Source organism: Eutrigla gurnardus, assembly GCF_963514095.1.
Source record: "Eutrigla gurnardus genome assembly, chromosome: 14".
In the NCBI taxonomy this organism is placed as follows: Eukaryota; Metazoa; Chordata; class Actinopteri; order Perciformes; family Triglidae; genus Eutrigla; species Eutrigla gurnardus.
This window is the reverse complement of record NC_139937.1, coordinates 6,122,529-6,134,947: the sequence shown is the minus strand read 5'-3', so window position 1 is coordinate 6,134,947 and position 12,419 is coordinate 6,122,529. Positions and strand designations below refer to the sequence as shown.

General features: G+C 43.0%; 1 protein-coding gene across 3 annotated transcripts in view; it reads right to left on the bottom strand.

The window, feature by feature from the left end:
- Nucleotides 1-12,281, bottom strand: part of fhod3b (formin homology 2 domain containing 3b) — a 78,835-nt gene extending 66,554 nt beyond the window's left edge. For 2 of the 3 annotated variants that reach the window (XM_084027316.1, XM_084027317.1), the window contains exons 1-2: nt 11,768-12,280; nt 5,564-5,670 (exon numbers count right to left, since the gene is read on the bottom strand). In XM_084027316.1, coding sequence (XP_083883442.1) covers nt 5,564-5,670; nt 11,768-11,932 — 272 coding nt within the window. In that variant the 5' untranslated portion in view covers nt 11,933-12,280. Of the gene's footprint in view, nt 1-5,563; nt 5,671-11,767 lie in introns of all 3 variants that reach the window. The other variant, XM_084027315.1, reaches the window with a different exon arrangement.
- Nucleotides 12,282-12,419: the final 138 nt, after the last annotated feature.

Here is a 12,419-nt window from a genome sequence, read left to right as displayed (position 1 = left end):
GTGTGTGCATGAGGTGGTACACATGCAACTGTATCCAGATAAACAGAATGTCTCAATGAATCATTAATATGACAGCGGCAAGCAAGTGCCGACAAGAAAATATAGCCGAATATCTACTGTGCAAAGGTGCAAAAATAATGACAAATTATATTGTTCTTGTCTTATTCAACCACTTTGGATATTTGCAGTTCGAACACAACAGAACAGGACTGAACAGGGATGAGTTCTCCATAGGTGCAAATGAGGGATGGGAGCAGCCAAGAGGTCGACTCCTCCCCCTGAGTTAATGGAGATATGCCAAGACCCTATCAGCGGCCTGTCAAGTGTTGACAATGTCTGAATGACAATCCAAAACAAAGACAACAACAATGCACCCCAGTTCTATTCACTCGTGAAAGTGAATGTGAGAACAGTATAGTTTGTAGTCATACAAAGGATGATGTGGCTACTTAGAAGCCCAGACTCTAAATCGTGTTCAAAGTTTGCTTAAAAGGAAAGGAAAAGGCAGGCTTTATATTATGTTTATCATTGTGGACAAAATTCCATGAAAACAAACTAAACAATGTGTTAGTATATGTTTCAATAGTTTCCTATTTCCCTGTCTGTCTGTGCTCAAGCTCAATCGATATTACTAAAGATGGAAACCTTTAACAATGGGTCACAAATAATACTATTCTTAGATGATTTAATAATGCCAGGGGACATCAGGGAGCGTTAGTTGGTATTTAACCCAGTGGGACATGTATGTCATGTTGACTCAAACTAAACTACTTTATGGTGGTGAGGAGGGAACCTTGTTCAACACTGTGGCTCATTGATGTGTTTTTAGTCGTTTCTGGACAAGAATGGATATCTACGGCAGAAATAAAGTGTATCAGGCTTCAGCTGCATAGTTGACACTTGGGATGGTTGACGATAAGAAAAATAGATTTTGTTTGGGCAACTCTTCTGTTTACATTTTGGATCACAGATTGTGCCTTTAACTTTTCATCTAGCTAAAGAAGCATTCAAACAAACCCAGTAGACACAACTGTGGGCAAGAGCACAGCAGGTAGAGTTGCACAACAACCCCCCCCCCCCCCCCCCCCCACCCCCCTCCCAATTCAGCTCTCTGACAAATAGGCTTTTATGCCGCCTGCACAAAGGCTGTGTGATTGTTCAGCCTGGCGCAGCGCCAGCGACAGACTGTTACTCTTAGTGACAATCAGGCAGCAGCGGGTCTGACAGAGAGAGAAAAGGCCTATCAGCACAGAAGGCAGATCATACTGCTGCCTCACCATGAACCAGCAGCCAGACAGTATAGTGATATTCCTCCTGTCCCGACCAGTCAGCGGGAGACTGCACTGACACGCACACAAGCAGATTACATGGCAGAGGAAATCTTGATTTTCTCACTGTTTATCAAATATAATATGCAGCTACGAGCAGAGGTGACACGGGAGCGCCGTCTGTCAACATGGACCTTCGCTGCCGAGATGAGACGGCAGACAGGAACCTGATCCTCTGTGATGCTGTTCAGGCAAATGGGTAACCAGAGCCATTTTGTCACGAAAAGTCTGCTTTCTTTCTCCTCGGCTGCAACAGTATCCCCGGGCTTAACCGAGACCTGAGGCTACACAGGCCAACATGCTCATTATCAAATTAAACAAACATGCATGGAATATAAGTGAGGTTTTCAGACCCCCCCCCCTCACCAATTAAACATAAAAATGGGACACTCCCACAGACAGTGCTGCAGGCCTGTAAAGGGTGTAGACCATAGTTACAGAAATAATCATAACTATAACGAATGGCAGCCAAAATACAAATTGGCTACATGTTTGGGGTATAATACCTCTGGTCCTCTTTTGGTCTTTACGGTTCTCTGTGCCAGAATGTTCTGGTTTCTTCCAGTGGTGGTACTGTGTAATCAACTTAAGCCAAGCTCATATTAAATCTGATTCATCATGTGCAACATCGTGCTTCTGAAATACCGTTGTTGAAATACCATTTGAACAACTATAACTATTGTTAATAACCTCATGAAATGTATAAACTTGATCATTACCCAAAACGATTACTTCTTACTTACGTCTTACTTCCTGACTGTTACACAAAGCAATTGGTCTAAATTAGATGGCAAAAGATTAAATGAAAACACATGGCCATTTGATTCATGCCGTACATGAAAAAGAAGCAGCGCACTATAAATCTTTTTACTTAATAGCATAAATCTGTTATTCATCATCATCACGTTGCCTATCAAATGTTGCAAACAGGAATGCAGCCGTGGAAACGTAACGGCTATACCTGCCAATTAGACACCCCGTATTATTTTCTTCTCTATTCATCTCCATTCTCCCGTCACTGCCGGGTTGTACGGCACCCTCATAAAGCTCCGTCTTAATCCTAATACCCAGGGCAGCTGCCACTGGACCCGGTGGAAACCTGCCAGCTCCATGCTTTTCTGGCTTTATCTAAGAGAGCATTACTGGCATTGTGTATAACAACCTGAATGTACCACAGAAGGTGAACACACATACAGGAAAGCCAGTACCTTTCCTCAAGGAGCCAATTAATGCCAGACAAGAAGGCCCCACGGAGGTAACTGACTCAGCGTTCTTGATGAACACCCCTGCTTGACAGACTCCTGCATCAGATCAGGGACCCACAGACGCTCCACTAACCATTGACCGAGTCACCCACTCATAACGTGCACACATGCACAAACAACCACATACACACTGAACAATCACCAAGCTGTTCTATTCTGTTAATAATACCCGTTAACTGCTCTGCAAACACAGAAGGGGCGACTGGTGTTTTATTTCCCTCCTTGAAGTTTCAGCCGAACCGTGTTTGACAATTCCTCTGGTTCTTTTCAAATGCGCCTTTTTTTCTCCTCAAATGAAAATCGTGTGTGCTGTGCGAGTGTCTACCAAACAATGTCCAAGTGGCTCAGGGGGGAAAAAAATGAAAATAATGAAAGCAGAGCTTTCTGAGGAGAGATGAAATAAGATGATCAGAATAGTTGGGGCAAGAACAGTTGGATTTTAATGTGCTTGACTTCTAACTGGTTGTTGAACACATCAACAAACACTCAATAAAACCAAGAAAAGGCATATTCAGCACTAAACTCTTGGCTTTCAGATGTGCTTTATGTGTACCAGGGCGGGGAAATGCTAAAAAGTGTCTTCTTCTCTGTGTTGTATGTCAGCTACACATTTCACATGCTGCGTCAATTAGAACAACTGTAACAGCATTTCATTGTATCTTCTCAAGCCCGGGAATACGTCCTCGAGGACCTACAATTTTACTAATCACCTGCCAATCAATGTCACATATTTGAGCAAAAATGACATCAAGCCCAGCACATGAGTTCAATCTAAGAGTTCCCTTCAACATCAGGACCTTACCCAGTTCCCCCTGAAACGCTATAACAGGATCTAACTCCTCAATCCACGTAATCCACCAAAAATATTCAAGGGGCTATAAATGTCTGTAAGCACATGTCAGGCCATCTGATCTTAACTACGTTCCCCCGTAGTCCATCTCTGCTTAGGGCTCAAAATGCAGGAAATTGTGTGTGTATAGGGTCAATCAATCTATCACAGCTAGAAAACTAAATGACACACTGACAACCTTAAACTGTGCAGATATGTCTGAGCACATGTCTGGGCTATATGGTCAGTTCATAACTAAAGTGAGACTGTATCAGAGATGCGACGGGGGATTTATGAGTCACAATCGCCTATAGCTGAGCTTCAAACACGGCGTGGAAGTGATTATAGCCGCTAAACTCCCGTGACATGGATATCTCCTGGCTCTGCGGCGCTCTGTCAGAGGATCATACTTTAATCTGTTTGTAAAGACACTAGGTATGACACAGGCGCCTCAGGAATGTAACCTTTCATTAATATCAATTACAGATGGATTCAATGGTCAATGATCAGGAACTCAGACAGTATATGGATACAGTACTATTCTCTTTCCAAAAGTAGCGTCTGGGCTTAAAACAAAAAATATTATAGCACCATTTTTTGCTTGTTAACTGGAGTTAAACTCAAACTCTGTTCTGTAGTTTTCCCTGTTTTGAGTTGCAGACTGCTGTTGACATATTTGCAGTAAAAGGAGGGTGAACCCAAAAAGTAAAATGGAACAAGTAAAGGTGAAATGCCTCATCAGACCTTTTATTAGCTCAATAATCATCGAATCAACAACACCGAGCAGTGGGGGATGTGATCCTGGGCACATCAGCACCATAAAAAGCCAGAGAGCAGAACTGCCCTATTTTTACAAAATAATTGGCTAACCACCTTCACCCCCAGCCTCCTCAGACAACACTGTGTGGGTTTAATGACACACATCCATACCACTCGGTGCCAGCTGGCACGACACAGGCTCTGGCAGGCTCGGTCTCTGACGAGAGAAGAAGTGGACCACTTTAACCTCACAGCTCTCAATAGCCTCCCATAAGCTCCTAACAACTTCAGATGGAACTGGGAAAGGAGGGCACTCTCCTCGTCCAATAGAAACACCAAGTCAGAGACCAGCTTATGAATTCCAAGTTAGACAAATAAATCCATACATGTTTGTGGTCCAGCCGACCAGGAACCCTCATGCCAACCTTTGGTTTGTGATCATCAGCAGCAGGAGGCACATGAATGATATATCAACATACTCCACAGTACATGAGAAAAAACATATGGACTCAATAAAGTAATTGGCCAAAGAACATGTATGAAACTAACACAATTTTAAGCCTTTTCTCTTCTTCATCCAGGTCCAGGAGTTGTGTCGAGACAAGGCCTGGTTTAACTACATGTAATGGTGGAACAATGCAGCTAAATTAGAAGCTGAGAGTCGTATGGTAGAGGGTGTGCAATTGTAGTTTGGCCACTTCTAATGAGGGCGCTGAGGTAACATTCAGTAGAGATGAGAGCAATTACTCATGAGACGCGTCTACACCTCATAAGTGGTTTACATGACATCACTGCTGCCACTGGGCCAGGGAGGCCAGGTATTTTAAGGGACATGAATGGATGATTGCCATGGAAAGTCTGAGACATTTAGTCTGTTACCAAAAAAGGGCCTTAATACCACCACAGAACTGATAATATAGATCAAGGGCTAACTTGATTCAAATCACTGTAATAGAATCAAATTAGGCAAATTAATATAGCGAGCACGATTCTAATGTATTCCCATAGCCAAGAATTTAAATAAATACTGTATTTTTTGCCTCTTATCTTGCCTAAATTTGTTTGTCTCTCTCTCGCTCTCTCACTTGAAAAACAGTAATCACACTGGATTGATTATATCTGATTGTTAAATATTTGTAGTGTTTTTAAAAGTCAGATTGTTTGATCAGGTCAGTTACTCTTGATTGCCAGTCCTTCTTGTGTTTTTAATCTCAATCTTTTGAAGTGCAAAGAATATATGTCCAACTTAAGTACAGTGATAGAGAATGTTTTTTTCATTTCAGCGTGTTGTGTACATGCAATGGTTTGCTTTTGAGGTTTGGTGATAGTGAAGGAAAAGCTAAGAGAGAAAGAGACAGAGACAGCGGTGATGGTTATCTTACCCTCCTTCCTCCTGAAATCCCTCCAGTTCATCTTTCTGCTCTGCCAGGGTAGACTCCAAGTCCAGGTAGCTTCCATTATGGGACAGCTGAAGGGCACAGTCATCAGGCTAGACAGGAAGGAGACACAGTTTAAAAAATGTGTTGTCTTCAACCTTCTAAAGAACATGTAATTTACACGTAACACATGTAAAGAATGCTAAACATTTAGTAAGTAAGTACTGTAGGAAATTGAGGAGTTTATGCTGCCAATGGCCCGCTGTATCAAATGCAGACCAGAACCCACACATTAGCTAACAAGGTCAAACCAGGCCGATTGGGAGACGCGGTGCCGTGTTACAACCGTGACCATGTATGATAGCAAAATTACAGAAAGTCAACCTTTCCAGGAGACGATCTATCTAGACGTAGAGCTGTGGAGACGTTGGTTTGCTGCTTCTGTGAAAGAGCAGCATGACTTATTTAATGTCTGTGTTTCATGCAAAGTATAAGTTCATAACCACATGCATATTAATCAGGATGTGGTGAGACTTCCATTCTTTAAATGACAACTACAGTTGCAACCACAATACTGTAAAAAAAACAACAGACTTTCAGTTATGGCCATGTACAAAACATCTTTTTGTTTTTCTTATGGGTCAATGAGCAAATGCACAGTGTATTTGAGGTTTATGTCTTGTCTGCAGTGGAGCATAGAAAGTTATTTTATCAGCTCCCGTCAGCGCTCTACAATGACAAGCTGGGCAAGGTTGGAGAGAAGTCATGCAGATTTGGAGCCTGGTGCCTCTTATCTCTCTCTGCTCCCACTGTCTGATAAACTATCAACGCATAGGATGATTCTGCAGAGGAGGCACGATTTGTCTGGTCTTGAACGGCTGTCAGCAGCCGACTGTGGTCAAGGAGATGAGGAATGAGTCTGTGTCTGTACGCTTGTCTGGTTGACCTCCAAATTGGAGATAAATGGGTTACATTTATATTCAGAGCCTTTCGGCTCCGCGGGACAGCAGCTCCAAAAAGGTGAAGCAGAGGACGGGAAAACAAATACCATTACAGGAGGGCAAACATATAACTTAAGAGATTGGCACCGCTCTGCTCCATCAACAGCCAGTGTATCTAAATGACCTCATACTGTACCGTCCAATGTGTCTTCCCCTGACAGCTCACACTGAGGGCTTTGTAAGCTACCAAACAAACATATATATATATATATATATATTTATATATATATTTACATAACATGTAAAACCATGTGTTTTTTAAATTAGACCAGTTATTGCCAGGTCTGATGCAGTTCAATTTCCTCCCACATATGACAGTAACTTAATTGAACGTGAAGGAAAAAAGGCTGGGAAAGACATTATGGGTCCGATGGCTTTGATCTGTTAAGCCACTCTGTTTGTATTACTGCACTACAGAACTCAAGCACTGTGTCACATTTGAGAAGTGAAACAAAACATGTGGTCGGTTAGGATAACTCTCGCTCTTTCTCCAACTCCCCGACTCTGGCCTGTCTTGTTGGCTTTCCATGCATGGTAAACCAAATGATTATCGGTAATATAATAGTCGTGGAGATTATAGGGTTGAACATCTTCATTTTTTTTAGAGAGGGGAGATGAGGCGAAGCACAAGGCCGATGCAGTAAATACAAGCAGAGCTTCGACTGCCATGTAAAGCCTATTGTATCTAAGACAGCCATAAGCCTTAGTTAGATTGCCGTTGATGTTCTTACACTAAGGCTGACTGCTGGCTGACAGAAAGACACACAGACGGAGTGAAAGGAGGGAGAGGTAGCACACAAACCAATACTGCTTCTCCAGATTACAGGACAGACCGCGGACGGACAGGAAGTCCAGGCATGAGTGAAAGGGCCCACTATGTTTATGCCGATGGACTGACATGCCCTTAAAAATAATGAGTATGACGGTATATTAAATGTAGCATGAAGGAGAAGACACAGTAAATTATACAGGCTGACCAGTGGCCGGGACCTACGTGACATGCAAGACACTGAAACAAACTCAGAAAAAGGTATTATTTTACTGAATGTCTCTTTTGCATCTCCTTAAATGTCTAAATCACAAGCGGGGTTATCCTCAGTGTCCTAAATGTGAATGGATTAAGTTGTTTATTCATACACTTGCTTGATTTTTCCTTGTTCTTTTAAAAGTGGACATATCTTTGGTGTTGATCAATAATCACTGTATAGTCATTTTGGGATGACAGATTATTTTATCTATTCTTTAGTCTCCTCATGATGATCTCCGTCACTAATAATCCTTTTTATTCCAAATAAAACTCTGTCGCCGCCTCTGCAAGTAGAAATCATGCCACTTATAATACAGAGAGAAAAAAACATGCTTAAAAAAAATTATGAATTGGGTACATATACCGACAACAAAAATCTAAATTATTATTATGGTATTTTATTCTTTTATTCTTTGAGCATTTTTACAGTAATTTAAATTCTATTTTCAACATTTGTGATGTTTGTGGGTTGGATAAAAGGGAGGAAAATGTTTGTTCTCTTTCAGCTTTACGCTCCGTATCACAACCTGAAATAGGCAAAACATCGGGCTGAATCTGCAGTAGAAACCAGTAATTAGCCGTGGATCCAAGAAATGCATTTCCCCCATCGCAAGGTTTTGACTCGCAGACCAAAAGGGGAAAAGTCAAAGTGAACTATGCAAATCCGCCATTTATCGGTCCCCAATCTGTACAGCCATCGACTCATCCATGTATTCACATATCCTCTTCCTCACTTTAGGTGTCCATTATATAACCAACCTGGATTAGTGATTACATGCCATGTATAACCGAGCCAAGTTGATGCACATAAATGGCTGTTAATCCAGGAACAGTGCAACCAGATTATCAGTAGCGGAGGATTTCTTAGCTGCCCCCCTTGAACCCACGGTGGCCTGCGATGGCCTAGTCCAGAGAAGTAACCACTAGTGTTCTGCTCACACACTGAGGTCTGGCCTCTCCCTTCAACCACCATACTGTGGTCCGCTGACCAGGGAGGCAGTTTAGACAGAAAGAGCTAAAAATAAACACCATGCAATTTCCAATTTAAAAAACAGCTATCTCACTCCAAATTTCTTTGGAATGAGAAAACATATACTGTGTGCAAGTTGCACATTTAAAAAACTCAATAACAACATTGCCTTTTAACATACTTTCACAAATGCTAATCCCATGTTAGCCAACCTCGCACATTTTCCGTCTGTAAACTGCACTGGGCGCTAAATCAAACAAGAGCTATTACACTTTAAAGGCTTAAAGTGTGTTTGACAAAGGTGAGGATGGTATTTGTGGTCTCAAGGCAAGTGATTTAAAACACACTTGATGCATGAAAGAGAAAGCACAAGAGTAAGAATTCTGTCAAGCGTGCAGAGGACGGGTCTGTCCATGGATGCTGCATTCTTCAGAAAGGAGCCTCTTCTGAGACAATCCTTCAAAATGCAGAGACCAGTGAAACCTCAACTCTACATAACAATGTGTAAAGGAATTCAAAGGACCTCTGATGGGAATGAAGGAGGAACCTGTATTTTACAGCATTTAACATAACTTCTCATTATGGGACTCTGTAATTTTTTTAGAAAAAAAAATGCATCCCAAAAATTGAAATTGGTGGAGTGAGAGTCCATTCTCTGAGACTTGGCCACACTTTCCCCTCCCTTGAATACTGCTGCGCAATCCAATGCCAGGCCTCAAGGCCACCAAGCCACAAACTCCAAAACATTTACAGAGAAGAAAGTGTGTGAAGGACTATTGATCTCAAGATTTGCAATGGCATTACCAGCAGATTTGAAATAACACCAGCTAATTTTGAATAACATGGCCACTTTGTCATGTGACAAAGGTCATGCATGACAGAGTAGACGGGCTGAGGCAGGTTATGACTCGTCATCCATCCACAGAAGCAACAGAAGCTTGTTTATCGATGAGAAGGTGGATGGATATCGGTGTATCACACAGCCAATTACAAGTGTTTGAATTTTCCATTGAAGCCCTCAAAATATACAACAACGCTACTGCGATAACGCATTACAATACTGCATTTAAAGGCACAGTGGCATGGCTGTTTCTGAAAGGCAACGGGGTGACTTCAAAGTGTGTCTGCTGTCCTGACAACGCTGTTGAGCATTTTTGGTTTGAATCCTCATTATTATGATATAATCCTCAGTCATAATGGTGTCTGATGTTTAAACCTCACAAACAGCCACTGGATATTGATGCTCAACTTTACAGCAGCCTATCCAATGTGCCATCCCATGTCTAAACCAATCCAACACACATGTTTAAACCACACAAACACACACACACACACACACCCTCTTGAGACTGCAGACTGAAACTGACAGGAACAGCCCAGAGACAGCATATGCTAGCTGTTTTGAGTCCCTCGGCACCATGTGTTAGCAGCGTGCTATTTATACCAGATCGACCTGCACCGTAGACACAGAGCTCAAGGACAACAGGTTTGCTATTGAATGCATTTGCATGTAGAGAGGTCACACCAAAGTCACTTCTTCACACTTTTGAGGGTGTGAATCAGAGCACTCAGTGCTCAGCCACAGTGTTGTCATCCACCTGACTGTTTTTGTTATAAAAAAGCACAAGAGCTGCTCCTTCAAGTTAGTGCTCACCACAAATGCCCGTGACCAAGTCTCCGTAACCCGGCGCTGCCGAGCCTACCACTGGTGCTCCCTCTCTGTCTAGTTTGCGGTCCAGCTGGCCTACTGCTAAACGGAGACCAGTCGACTGTGCAAAGTACATCAGCTCTTTGTTTGTGTTTTGAATTGTGCCAGCTTCCCTCTCCTCTCTCAAACAGTGGGGAGCGTTCCCATCCCGTCCTGCCGGTCAGAATGACTGGGCTGCAGAATGAGAGCCAAGCTTGTGGTGATCCACAGCATCCTGAGGCTTCCGTGACTTATCTTACCAGCTCGACTCAAACAAGATGGAGAACCATTGATCTGACAGCATGAAGAAAGACCCTAATTAACTTTCTATTTACGCGACTTCCCAACCAGACTAAGATGAATGCTCAATAAAAGACTCAACCTCAGATGCTGTGGCCCCTTTTCTTTGTTTAAATTTAAAAAGGTCAGTAGACGAGGCCTTCAGAAAATGTGTTTGGATGCACGTAGTCTAATCAGAAGGAGGCCTCTAAAAGAAAATGGGCTTCAGGTTTTCATTATTTGTCACAAGCTTTCTTTAGGAAACTTAAACAGGGCAATTTACACCATACCAAAGAGGAACATTCGGTTATTTCGACTGGCTGTGCAGTTGTGGATTTTGGGAAGGCCAACTTTTGCAACCAAAACAGACGTGATGCAGCTGATCAACCCCAACAATGTAGTCACTAAAAATACTGCATTCTGCAGTCTTCAGACTGAGGAAATAACAGAATATGCCACAACACGTAAGATGTCACATATACATACATGCATTTCAGAAGATGCTTTGAGATCAGATGGATCAAATCCCCACATCTACATCGCCCTCTCCCATCTCTCAGCTGACCAATCCCCCCCCCCACACACACACACACTCTCTCTCTCTCTCTCTCTCTCTCTCTCTCTCTCTCTCTCTCTCTCTCTCTCTCTCTCTATAGGATTGTGTAGTGACAATAGCAGAAGTGGCTCATAATGAAGCCAAGAGGAACCCAACTGAACTCAAGTGAAAGTTAATTTTATTATTATTAGTTAGTATAAATAGTTAGTATTAATAGATTATATACTGCTGTTGCATTCCTTCTCTGTTTTCTGTTACACAAAATAACTGGAAAACTGGAATATAACTGGAAAACTCCAAAGTTTTAAAATATTTTCCTGACTCACTGCAGAGTAAGGAAAACAGGTAAACTGAGGGGATTAGTGTTGTGGTTGAGGTCAACATTAACTGATTCCTGCTCCTAAACCACATAATGGGTGTCTACATCACTCCAACGCCACTTAAAGCCCCCAGTTAATCCATAATGTCATATGTCTGGGCTTATTTTACGACACTGCATGCAATGACTTTGAATGTGTGTTGATGCGGCATCATTCACTGGCTCCAACAATGGTCCATTAGGTTTGTTTGGTAGTAACCCCATCAACATGTTCGAGCTAACAATGAAGCATTTTGCTCGTGTTAACTTTCCACTGAGCTCAAAAACATATGTATAATAAATATAAAGAGATTATTAAATATACTGCATACCTTCTGTGGGGCTTTTAGCAGCCTGTGGACTCCAGCAATCTGATTTATCAGAGGAATATCTTCCCTGAACGTGTACAGAGGTGGCCTGGTGGGCTCGGGGAAATTGGTGCTGTTAAATGGATCAGTATCATCTAAGAACTGTACCCTGCATATAAACGTAGCCATGATGTATCCATGCAAGGCGATTTTAGATCATGAAAATAGCGGATGCGACACCACAGTCTCTGACAGACAGGCAGCCCCCCGGCCAGCGAACTACCGGCAGGTCTTCTGCAGTAGCACCGTCCTGCACCCTCTGTTATCCTTGGACCTTCTCCATTCGCGTCCCGCTGCGCAGAGGACTCGGGACGGCGTGCACAACAGTCCAGAAGTAAGTCCGGGTTCCTCGCGGAGAGACGCGGGTCAGTCAGTGCGGCGTGGACCGGAGCGGGGCGGCGGTCTCCAAGGGCATGGCGGGCGTTAGAGGTGCTGAGGCAGACTGCGGACGGGACTGCTACACTTGGCGCCTGGTCTGTGAGAGCGATGGGAAGCGGCTCCCTCCTCAAGCATAAACTCTGCCAGAGGACACAGCAGCCAAACCAGACCTCGGCCGAGCAGACTCATGTTACAGGCGCCACGGCGACCTCCAGAGGCGAATACGAGAAGTACACAC